The sequence below is a fragment of the Hydra viridissima genome, unplaced genomic scaffold, assembly GCF_058129835.1.
Source record: "Hydra viridissima isolate aposymbiotic clone 2 unplaced genomic scaffold, HvirCarnegie_v1 scaffold_3, whole genome shotgun sequence".
Taxonomy (NCBI): Eukaryota; Metazoa; Cnidaria; class Hydrozoa; order Anthoathecata; family Hydridae; genus Hydra; species Hydra viridissima.
Genome location: NW_028324302.1, coordinates 18,490,426 through 18,502,424, shown reverse-complemented (window position 1 = coordinate 18,502,424; position 11,999 = coordinate 18,490,426). Strand labels below are relative to the sequence as shown.

At 26.9% G+C, this 11,999-nt stretch overlaps 1 protein-coding gene across 5 annotated transcripts; it reads right to left on the bottom strand.

Moving 5' to 3' along the window:
* Positions 1 to 13: 13 nt before the first annotated feature.
* Positions 14 to 10,146, bottom strand: LOC145202228 (dnaJ homolog subfamily C member 16-like). Of its 5 annotated transcripts, XM_090080805.1 has the most exons (14): positions 10,045 to 10,130; positions 9,542 to 9,691; positions 8,711 to 8,777; positions 7,969 to 8,018; positions 7,526 to 7,802; positions 6,935 to 7,176; positions 4,922 to 5,185; positions 3,903 to 4,030; positions 3,141 to 3,345; positions 2,656 to 2,835; positions 2,303 to 2,379; positions 1,582 to 1,659; positions 1,182 to 1,415; positions 507 to 944 (listed from the first exon to the last, which is right to left on the bottom strand). In XM_090080805.1, the coding sequence occupies exons 5-14, from the start codon at positions 7,677 to 7,679 to the stop codon at positions 572 to 574; spliced, it is 1,935 nt and encodes a 644-aa protein (XP_089936931.1). In that variant the 5' UTR covers positions 7,680 to 7,802; positions 7,969 to 8,018; positions 8,711 to 8,777; positions 9,542 to 9,691; positions 10,045 to 10,130; the 3' UTR covers positions 507 to 571. The 5 variants fall into 5 exon arrangements, with proteins under 5 accessions (XP_089936928.1, XP_089936927.1, XP_089936931.1 ...); XM_090080802.1 differs by lacking the exon at positions 7,969 to 8,018 and having other exon boundaries at positions 14 to 944; positions 10,045 to 10,146; XM_090080804.1 differs by lacking the exon at positions 10,045 to 10,130 and having other exon boundaries at positions 9,542 to 9,698.
* Between the last annotated feature and the right edge of the window lie 1,853 nt (positions 10,147 to 11,999).

Sequence of the window (11,999 nt, the reverse complement as noted above, 5' to 3'; positions counted from 1 at the left end):
AAAAAAAGAAGCCTCAAGATGCGAACTTTTAACTTCTAAAAACACGTTTTTTTTATAATCAATTTTATTGTCACAATTTTTCATTTTCTAAATTTCAATATGCTCTCTTCTTCACTTATTAATGCATATATATATATATAACTTAGGAAAAAATGGTTTAATAAATACAAACTAAAAAATGCATTTATAAATAAAAATAAAAAAGCAACTTCAAAAGAAAAAAAAGAAGAAAAAAAAGACGCGATAATAAACACGCAATAAGGATAATAAACATTTGAAAAAAAAGTTCTTTTGAACGGGTTTTAAAATTTTTAAAAATTATCCAAATAAAAAATCAAACTGATGGATTAAAAATGATCATTTTTTTTAACAATACATTAACATACTCTAGACCACGCATTAAAATTGTTATAAATATTAGGTTATATATATATTCACTAAAAGATATATTCGCTAAAATTTAACTTAACGGTTTTTATTTTTAGATTTTTTTTTTTTTCGTAAAAAAAAAACTTTTTAAAAAATGAAAGAAAAGAACGACGTTTAAAAAATCTAAAACTTTACAACATATCTACGAGGCCTCCATTTGAGGCCAGCTTTGAAGCTTTATTTTTTGGGTGAGTGTTCCCTCTAAAAGTCTTTCAAGCCATCGTGGTAAATCATTTCTCACGCACAAAGCTGCTTTTTTTATCTTTAATTTTTCCGAACTCGTGTAGCCGTCAGCTTCGTCGTCGCTGCTTTCAAAGCCAATAAAACTAGTAGAGGTTGTTTTTGAGTTGCTTTGTTGAACTTCAGGTCGGAATATGTAAGCATATTTACGAAAACCGTTTAGCGCTAACACAGTACCGGGTAAAAATTCTCCGAATCTTTTAATCTGCATTATTTCTGTGCACCATATTAACTGTTCGTGCAGCGTTATCCACGTGAACTTGTAAGAAGGGTCACTAAGACATAAAACGCACAAGCATAAAAATTAGACGTTGGCAAGGAAGAGATGTTTATGCGAAAAAAAAATAAAAAGGTTGCTTAGCAACGATAAAGTAACTGCTGCATGATGATAAACAGAAACTTGAAAGTAAAGGTTAAAGATAAGGTCCAAGTCATAAAGGCTTGGAATAGGTAATCTTAACTTAAAGGATTTAAGCCCTTAAAATTTAATAAACATGAGTGACTTAACCAACCCTGTAAAATTGTATATAGCATCTGCAAACGCCTGGGCTATAGGAGAAGAAGCTACTTCTTCTGCAGAAGATACATCAAGTACTACCGCTACACAAAATTGTCCCGGGCGGGCGTCATTGATGAAGGTCTTTTGCGTCTTGTACCAAAGTTTATCAAGACCTAATACGCAAGTATTTTCGGAACTCGAAGTATGACGTGGAGTTTTGTCTTCATTTAGCGTGCTTAAGTACTCACTAAATCAGCAGTTGTTAAATTTTAAATATTGCATAAAAATAGTAGTAGCATATATAGTTTGTCACTAGAATGTAACAAGATATATTTATCAACATAATCTCCATGCATAAACTAAATATATATAAAATAAATAATAAACTCGCATAAAAAAAAAAGAAACCTTACGATAAAAAGGGAAGAATAAAACCGATTGATATTCCAACAACAATAACAAAAACAAATAAAATAGTTGCTGTGTTTTGCCTAAAAATAAAAATAAAAAAGTTTTAAAAGTAAATGCCACATCTGATATAAAATTTTTCTCCTTTGTTGGCTGAGAATAAGACTAATACCATTTAAATTAGATATGCAATTGCAGGTGTCACGATGTGAAATTGCAGGTGTCACGATGTGAAATTGTCTTTAAGTACTTTGTAAAGTCCCGTTAAATTTTTGAAACATCAGATGGAATTTTAGAAAAAAAAAAAAATTCAAAAAACTCAGACTCTTGATAATAAAATTTGTTATAGTAATAAAGGTTTCATTGAAGGGGAGGATGAGGAAGATGAGGAGAAGATGGAAATGCTTTTTTAACATCTCTTCACCACTTCAACACGACGAAAAGATTGCATTTTCCTGTTGCACATTTTTAACATAAACTTGATGTTTTTTCATTGTCTGTAACTAACATTTAAATTTGAACCTCATTTTAATGATCTTAATGTAAGTCTCTGACACCTTGCTGCATCCTAACTACAAATTTCAGTGGTTTAGTGGCTTAGTTTTAAGTTTTTGTTCATTAGACCATTAGTTTTATACTAAAATCATATAAAAATCTTTAACAAGATGAAGACTAGCAAATATATTTAAAAAAATATAGTTTAAAAGAAAAAAAAGTTTAAGCTACCAGCTGGGATGATCCATAGAATCATTGATGTGCTGTACATAACTATATGTTTTCTTGACAAACCACCAAAATATGCTCTATAAAAAGAGGAATAAAGATTTCAAAAAAATCCAGAATATAAAACATTTTATCTAAGAAACGTTTTAAGTCTAAACCAATATTATCACTTTCTTAACTTTAACTCCTATAATATATTGTACAAAACATAATATAATACATAATCTAATACAAAGAGATACATAGTAGAGTAGATTAGATATGTATTATAATACTTCATTTTTATATATGTAAAAAACGCCTCATTTCTACATATAAAAACTCAAAAATATAATACTCCATTTCAAAATGCTTACATGAGCATGTTCATCTATGAGATCTAAGGCTTTAATTTCATAATTCAACTCCTCTTGTCCATTTATCAAACCATCAATGTATAATACTAAAAGATCGGTTGATTTTTTATCTGTGCAAAATCCTCCAGCATACCAGCTGTAAAAAATATTATTATCAGCACTGCGCTGCAACATTACAAGCTAAAAAAAGCATCAAAAAATATGAATTTTCTCTGAGATTTAAACTTTAAAAAAAAGAACATTAAAAAACATTTTCAGCAAATTATATAAAATTTAGGAATATGATGGTAAGCCAAGATTTTATATACCATTTTACATACATATTAAAAAAAAAAAAATTAATGTTAATTTACTTGAAAACTTTGTTAAAAAAATTAATTCAATAAATCCAACTAAAACAAGATTAAAAACCTAAAATTATAAAAACTAAATTAAAAATAATAATAAAAAAAAAATTATATATTGAAAAAAAAAAAAAAAACAACCTTTAAAGACAGTTCTTTATCAGCGCAGAGAGTTACTTTACTTTGGTTATTAGCATTTAATTTGTTTACAAACTGTACTTGGATGTCTTCATACAAATAAAGGAAATGAACACGCTTTTTATTATACTGTTTGGCTATTTCACGGAACTTTTGTAAAGGCTCACTGAAATTTGAACTTTTTTCAAACACCAACACAAGACATAACCTAAAGAAATTTTAGTAAACTAAAATAAATCAATTCTAAAAATTCCTCCAATTCAGGTTTGGATCAACGTATAGCTCTGATATTTTTATATATTTCTAATGCTCCTCTAACAATACCAACAACTCAAGTTTTTTCAATAACTAGGCAGCTCTGGAAAATTTGCAATCTAAAAGGTGTTTGAGCAGATAAGTAATGTAAAGCAATAAAAGATTCAGATTAGTTACTACTAAATGATGGAGATATGGCTGACAATAAAGAAGTCAAGTTCAAAATGGGTTAGTTAGTTTGTCAAGATACCTTTTGAATTGTTCTAATTATTGTGTCATTTTAGGATGGTTCAAAACTGATCCACTGGAGAAAAAAAATCAAATCCAAATTCAAAAAAGAGTGAAAAACTTTTTGGCTGTTGAAAACTTTAGCCTCTGAAAATTGCTACACATTCAACTGGGCTGTTATTTTTAAAAAAAACAAAAGCAAGTTCTTCTTTTTTATTTATCTAACAATCACTAAAATGTTTTAAAGCTTAATTTTTTTAAACAGAAGTAAAAAATTATTACCATCGATCAGAAGCATACTTTTTAGGGCACAGATCATCAAAATACTTCTGAGAAGAAAGTCGAGGTACATGGAAGTGTAAATTACTTGATACAACTTCACGTAGTTTTCCACGCTTCAATGCATCTCCCTGTAGACAAAAAAGAAATTAGTTTTGTACTTTCTTAAGTAACATTAAACCACTTTGGCTGTAAATAGAAAATTTATAAATAACACTTTCATAGAAAAAATCTAGTTGCTTAAATAAACCCATTTTAAAAAATGAAACAACGGAAATATTTAACTGGATTGAGTACTTCAACACTGCTTGTAAGCCAAAGAACATTTGAATAAACTATGTTCAACTTGTATTATATAAACTTTAATACTCTCTCTAATAAAGGTGCTTCAATCTATAAAATTATATTACTATAGAAATTCTTTTCTCTTCATGTTTTCAACCTCCTCAATTAGTCTTAAGTCCAGCTTCAAGGTGATTTAATTACTTCTATACACACATTTTTTTTAAAGTACATTTTCTTTTTTTGTTCTTGAATTAAAACTTGTGTTAATGAGAATTTTACATCCTTTATTTACATCCTTAAAATATTTAATTGAAAGATGTTTTTTACAGAGATAAATTGTATAGGTTGATCATTATTTAAAAAGGTTATTGAGTATACTGCATTTCCATGTGTAGCTTTTAATCTTTGAGGTAAAGACTACTTAAATTTACAAAAAGAATCCTTATCTACATTTTAAAATCCTTGTATAAGAAAGTAACAATACTTGTATATCAATAATATAAGTAAGAGAAGATATCAAGCAGAGGATGCCCATCTGATATTCAAGAAACAAGTTCCAGAATATTGAAAATGCTGTTGCGTTAAAGTCCAGCTCTATCCTAGACCCTCAGGAACCCTGTTTAAGCTATCACGTAAAAACATTTTTTCTCAAAAACAAAGATCAGCTGAAAACACTGTGTTCACTCAAAACCAAAATAAAAACAGAAATGAAATGTTAGAAATCATAAAAAAATTACCCGAACTATCTCAACTGGAGATGATGGCTCTTCTTTAAGCATAACAATAGTAGGATCAAATTTGTTGACAGTGTACTTTTCCCGCAACCGCTCATTTCGAAGATCTTTTACATCAATATAAACAAATTTTACTTTTGAACGATACTCATAGGCAACTGATAAATATAATAACGGAGGAAAAATGTGTCTACTAAACAACAAACATTGAGGTTTGTTGTCTTCAAAAGCCTGGTTAAAATACCATTCTTGATCTTCTGATGTAATCTGCAAAAAAAAGTAATTAAATAAAAGCATTTGACTTAAAATTATTGAGATAAATAATAAAAACTACAACAACAACAACAACAATAATAATAACAATAATAATAGTTAAAAACTGCAGTTAACCCACATTTGGTTTATTGCTATACACCATATTGGCATTTAACAAGAAAGGTTTAAATGACAACTTTCTTCTGTTGTGTTTAATAGTCTTTATAGATATATATAAATGTGTATTTCAGAATGTAGACAGTATAGATGGAAATCGGCTGGCAAAAAGAAAAAATTAAGATGCATTAAAATTTTTTGATTTACATAATGACAAATGATGAAAATAAAGCATTTCCAGGATAAGATAGTAATGATAGTGAAAGTCTACCCCCTCTCCCCCTCTGAGGCACCAAGCCACTGGGAAATAAATGCAACATCTCTTTAGAGATTATTTTTAAAACAAAATAGTCAGAGCTGTGAAAAAAAAATAACTCTGAGCCAGCAGAGCATTGCCCTAAACAAGGAACAAAGAGTAAATTTTATGACTAAAACTGTGAGCTGCAAAAAAAGTTCTGCAATAAAAACAAGCCTCATATAACCACTGGAAAAGACCACAGGAAAACAAATCAAAAAGTTTTAATGCTCATCTTAATCTTGTAAAAAAAAAATGCGGTCAAACAGTAAGCAAAGAAGCTGGAGAAAAACTTGTTATGAAATTTTGTGCCACCTTCTCTGGCAGATGCGCTTTTCTAAATCCCCATATAAAAATAAAATGAGAAAAATTGAAGTTATCAACTGCAAAATCATCATTAGATAAAAGAAGGGCTTGATTTTTAATGTTAGTGATTTTTTTTGTTAAAAGTGTCCCACTCAATTGGAAATTTTTAATCTGAACTTGTCACCTCACTGTTGATAAACTCAGATCAATTGACTTTCATTTATTTAACAAGATTAAGCAAACTTATGTTTCATAACTTGTGTCTGTAACCATGTTTCTAAATTGAAACATAAACATTTACAGTGGGCTGAAGCTGGATATTCAGCTCTAATGCAGAAAAAGAGAACAATTGACAAAAAAAGTTGTGAATTGTTATTCAACAAGAATTTTATTGGTTGAATATTTTGAGAAAGTATAAACAATTAACCTAGGATATTTTGCAAATTTTTGGATATGCTGCACACAGGAACTAATAAAACTGATTTAAAAAATTTAAAAAGTTTAATCAAGATAACAGAAGAATTCTTAAGAGTGTTGGACAATATCATAAAATTCAATGAAATAAATTAATATTTGCTTGAGCATTGAATATATATTTACCAGACTTGGCTACCAGCATTTGTGCCAGAAGTCTCAAGCAAACTTAAACTTAAAAGGATTTTATTTCAGATAAAGAATCTATGACAGTTTCAAACCAGTACTTTGCAGACCTCCAGAATTGTATGTCAGATAAAGAATAGAATTATGAGAGAAGTGTTGGACTAAGTGTATTGAATTGTTAGGAGAAAGTGTTCAAATAAATTGCATGTATATATGTATATACATAAATACATACATATATCCATACATAAATACATACATATATCCATACATATATCCATACATACATCCATCCATCCATACATACATACATACATACATACATACATACATACATACATACATACATACATACATACATACATACATACATACATACATACATACATACATACATACATACATACATACATTACATACATGTATATATGACATAGACTTACAAAATCAATATTGTCATGTGGATAAAGTGTGGCCAGGAAATCTCTAATGCTCCTTTCAGTTTTGTAATACTGCTTATACTTTATTGCTCTTCCTGCTATTACAGCAACAAAAGCTGGGAACCAATTAACACCTAAGTCATGTGCCAACTTCTGATCTTCACTGAACTGTAACTCATAAGTTCCAATTCCGATGGACTCTAAATTGCTGGATACTTTCTCCCATAAGGGTTGTAATTGTATACCTATATTCAATTATTTTAACTAAGGTTTGAAAAGAAGGTCCATACTATAAATGTATGTATGTATGTATGTATGTATGTATGTATGTATGTATGTATGTATGTATGTATGTATGTATGTATGTATGTATGTATGTATGTATGTATGTATGTATGTATGTATGTATGTATGTTGTTATGTTATGTTATGTTATGTTATGTTATGTTATGTTATGTTATGTTATGTTATGTTATGTTATGTTATGTTATGTATGTATATATACATATCACACAATACAAATTTCAAAATATCAAAAAATCTGAAAAAAAATTTAAATAAAGAAAAACAATTCCAAATGTAAACACTGCATACATTCTAATGACATATCTTCAAACACAGCAATAAGAAAAAGTTTATGATAGCTGTCTGGAAGCACTATATTTTGATAACTATATCTTGTTAACATATTTTTCCTTTTGCGTCGATGTGAATGAAAATTTGATCCAAATGGAAGATCTTGAAACATAAATGAAAAATATCCTTCAGGCCCTGGTCGAACTTCGTGATGAAAATTTTTCCAATTGTGCTTCTGTGTATCTGTAGTTCCATAATTATCATACTGCTGCTTACGATCAGGGTCTGATAAAATCTAGAAATTGAAATAAAATGCTAAGATAGAAAAAAAGTGGTGATCTAAACAGGTGGTAATATAGTCTTTACTAAAAAATATACCAGCATTTAGCTTTGAAATTTTTTGAACAATTCAGTTTGTATATCCAATAATTTTCAAAATTATGCATTTCAGTTTGAATTACCTTTCAATACTGGAGTAGAATGCCACTCCAACATGGTAAAGTAATTCAAACTAAAAAGTAAAATAAATACTTTAAATAGGGAAGAGTTACAAGATCATATTTAAAATACTATTCACAACAAATTGAGGGGGGGGGGGGGGGAGGTTGAAAGTTTTCTGAATCAATTATAAAAAAAAATTAAGTCCTAATTAATAAATTATTATATTTGAAACAGTTAGTATAACCAACCATCATGCATTAAATATGCAGCTGGTAGTACATACAATATGAAAGACTTCTTAACTCCCAAAATGGTTTGAACAGACTTGAGAGTTGAAATTTAGGGTTAAGAATAGGTTTAAGGAAGTTGGTTGATTGTATTTTTTAATCAAAGGTATTTTCTACAGTATACTTGAAATTAAAAAATAAACAAATTTTACTAAATAAACAAATTTACAAAACAAACCTTGTATTTATCTTACTATTAGGATCTGGTCATTTTATTTTTCAAGTTCAACACAAATTTATTAGCCTGAATTTATGGTGAACTAATGAAAAGTCATAAAATAATTACCACAAAGGCATGAGATATGAATTGCTAAAATAATGTTTATGTTCTAACAACATTATGAAATTATAGGAATAAAATTCATTGATATTATTTAGGAATATTATAGGAATAAAATTCATTGATATTATTTACTCATTTTTAGTTGAAAAAGGAATAAGTGAAAGGATTGAATTTGTAAACAAAAGTGATTACTTCATATGCTTCATTTATCTCCATCATTTTTGCTGCTGCATTTGGATCTTTATTTTTGTCAGGATGCCTATAAAAATATAAAAATCATATATATTGAAATAACTGTTTAAAAAATATTTTCAAAGATTAAGTTTCTGATCACTAATTAGAGCATTCATTCATATTTTTTTTGGCTACAATTGAGCGCTTTTTATATCCCTTTTTCAAGTTAATGTGAACACAATAAGTTTCAGTCAGATTCACCATGGAAGTAGTTTTATCTTTTTGATTAGAACTTTATTGCTGCTGAAATTTTATGTTTTTATTGCCACACAATGTATATGTATATTTGAACCTGAGCAAGATTTAACTCTTCATCTTGAAACTTTTTCAGAAAGCATTTCAAGTCAGTGATGTGGAAGAACAACCTAGTAAAGAAAAACTTCCTTGAAATAAACTTTGATGCTTGGCCTTGAAAAAGACATGGGATTGCTTTCAAGGAGTTTTCTAATTTCAAACTTCATTTCTTATTGGCATTTAAATAATATTTACTTAATGCTGTTCATAATACTGTTGCTTTTCTTTTTTTTTTTTATTCACAGTAGTCCCCCTGTCCTTCTTTTTAAGTTTTTACACAATAAGTATCAATTTTTTGTTATTATAGATCCCCGAAAAATATAGCAGATAAACATAGATGATAAGAATAAGGCATAAAAATTCTAGGTTAGGCTAAAAAAAGATTAATACAAAAAGATCAAATGCAAACTTTTATTATTCAACACCAGATAAAATTCATACTTAGTAATTTTTAAATATTGAAAAAAATTTTAATACTATAACTTAGTTACACACCACTGCTTTGCCAGCTTTTTGTAAGCATTTTTAATCTGCTCTTGAGAGTATGTTGGATCTATACCAAGAACATCATATGGTTGAATGGCACTGCTGAAAGTTGGCAAAAAGAACACCACAAGAAGGAAGTAATATGACATTGAAAAAAGTCTAAATAAAAAAATCTGAAGTTAAAAAAATAAGCTACATCTGCATTTTTAAGAAAAGCTATTTTATTGCAAATAAGTTGGTGAGCAGGACAAACTCTATAGGTTTTAAGTAAAGCTAATTTTTAAATTTATTGACATTTAATAGCTTATATTTTCATAAATGTGTCTATATATACATGTGCATGTGTTTCATGGCTGTTTTACAGCATTATTGTACACATACAATAACTGTAAATGATTGCTTATACTACTTTTTTTTAAACTAGAATCTAACACAGTTTTACGCTTCTTTGTTTACATTACTTCTTTCCTTTTTTTTTTTTTTTTTTTATCTAAAAGATGTCTTAAAGATACCTTTTATTAGAGAGCAAGTTATGATTTATTAAGAATTTTTAGAAGAATAGCTCGTTATTATCATAGATGGTAGCCAGCTATAAGATGCAAAATAAGAAAAAATTTCCGTTTTTGAATTTAAACGGTGCCGAATTGCTCGCAAACACTTTGCTGACTTAGACTGCATCTAAAATTGGGATTGGAAAAATGGTCCACCAAAAAATTTAAAAATATTATTACATCATTTGGTATAAAAAAAAAATATGCAGAAAACATATTTTTTTAAATATCCACATTTAAAGAAAATTCAAAAATGGCCATAAAAGGTTTCCAGTTAAAGAAACAAGTGATCTTGATATTGGTGTACATATTTATATAGAATTTTAAAAAATTTTTTGAAATTTCAATAAAAAAAAATTTAACTTTTAACGCAATTAATGGGCATTACTTTTAAATTAATCAAATACGAATTATATACCAAAGCATATGTCTAGAGGATAGCACACAGTTTTTTATTTAACCCATTAAATCAAACCGCAATTGTGGAGACCTTTAAAAAGCTGCGAGTGCAAGTTTTAACTTATAAAAAGAAGAGGCCCTAGATAAATTGGACAAAAAATCTACTTTAATTTTGATGAGTAGGAATCTTATGATTTTCCTTTTCATGAATTGAACCAATTCATGCTCTTGACAATTGAATTTAAGGTGTGACGAAAGATTCATTTTTAAAAGCAATGATGTCGTGATGAAGATAAACAAAATATATAAAAAACAAAATAATAATAATAACAATAATAATAATAATAATAATAATAATAATAATAATAATAATAATAATAATAATAATAATAATAATAATAATAATAATAATAATAATAATAACAATAATAATAATAATAATAATAATAATAATAATAATAATAATAATAATAATAATAATAATAATAATAGTAATAATAATAATAACAATAATGATAACAATAACAATAATAATAATAATAACAATAATATTGATATAAATAATAATAACAATGGTAATAACAATAATATTAATATAAATAATAATAATAATAATAATAATAATAATAATAATAATAATAATAATAATAATAATAATAATAATAATAGTAATAATAATAATAATAATAATAATAATAATGATAATAATAATAATAATAATAGTAACAATAATGATAATTTATAATCATAATGAGATGTTAGCATAAGATATAGAAAACAAAATATTATACACGGTCGTTTGTAAGAGGAAAGTTATTATACGCATGCGCAGTAGAGTTTAAAATAATTTAAAATTTTAAAAATGGCTACGGATGCAAAACTTATCATTGACAACGAGTAACTTGTTTAATTTTAGATAATTAAATAGGCTTTTAACTATTTTTTAAATGAAATTATTGTGAAAATAACTTTCACCTGTACTAAGAAATGTTTTAAATAAAATACAAAACCTCTGAATGTGAATAAAATCTACTTTCAGCTAAAGCTACTTTTACTGTTTTTGTTTATAATCTTTAAACCTTTTTTAAAAAAATTTTGAGCGTATAAACTTTTAAATTTTTATTTATTCAGCAACATGAACCTTTTATCTTTTTTGCATTTTTTGCTTATATGAGGATTCAATTTTTTTTGCAGGGTTAGTATAAAATCTTAATCGTTAACTTTTTGTAAACTGTTGCTATGGTACTCTTTTCCGATGTGACTATATATATATATATATATATATATATATATATATATATATATATATATATATATATATATATATATATATATATAAAGAGAAATAGAGAAAGAGATTTCAAAAAGAGTATAAATATATAGGAATTGGTTGATAAATATGAATGAATTACTAGGATTTGTAAAAAAAAAACATATATAATTGTGTATATATACCATTTTTTAAATAGTCTAATATTAGATAAAATGGAACTTCACAACAAAAATATTAAACTCCT

Excerpts from the sequence above, each read along its gene's own strand:
- LOC145202228 (XM_090080802.1), bottom strand. The coding sequence starts at position 9,681 with ATGTCATATTACTTCCTTCTTGTGGTGTTCTTTTTGCCAACTTTCAGC. Across the intron at positions 7,177-7,525 it reads TGAAGATATGTCATTAGAAT|GTATACAATTACAACCCTTA; the intron begins GTATGCAGTGTT and ends AATTGAATATAG. Across the intron at positions 2,836-3,140 it reads ATAAAGAACTGTCTTTAAAG|CTTGTAATGTTGCAGCGCAG; the intron begins GTTGTTTTTTTT and ends TGCTTTTTTTAG.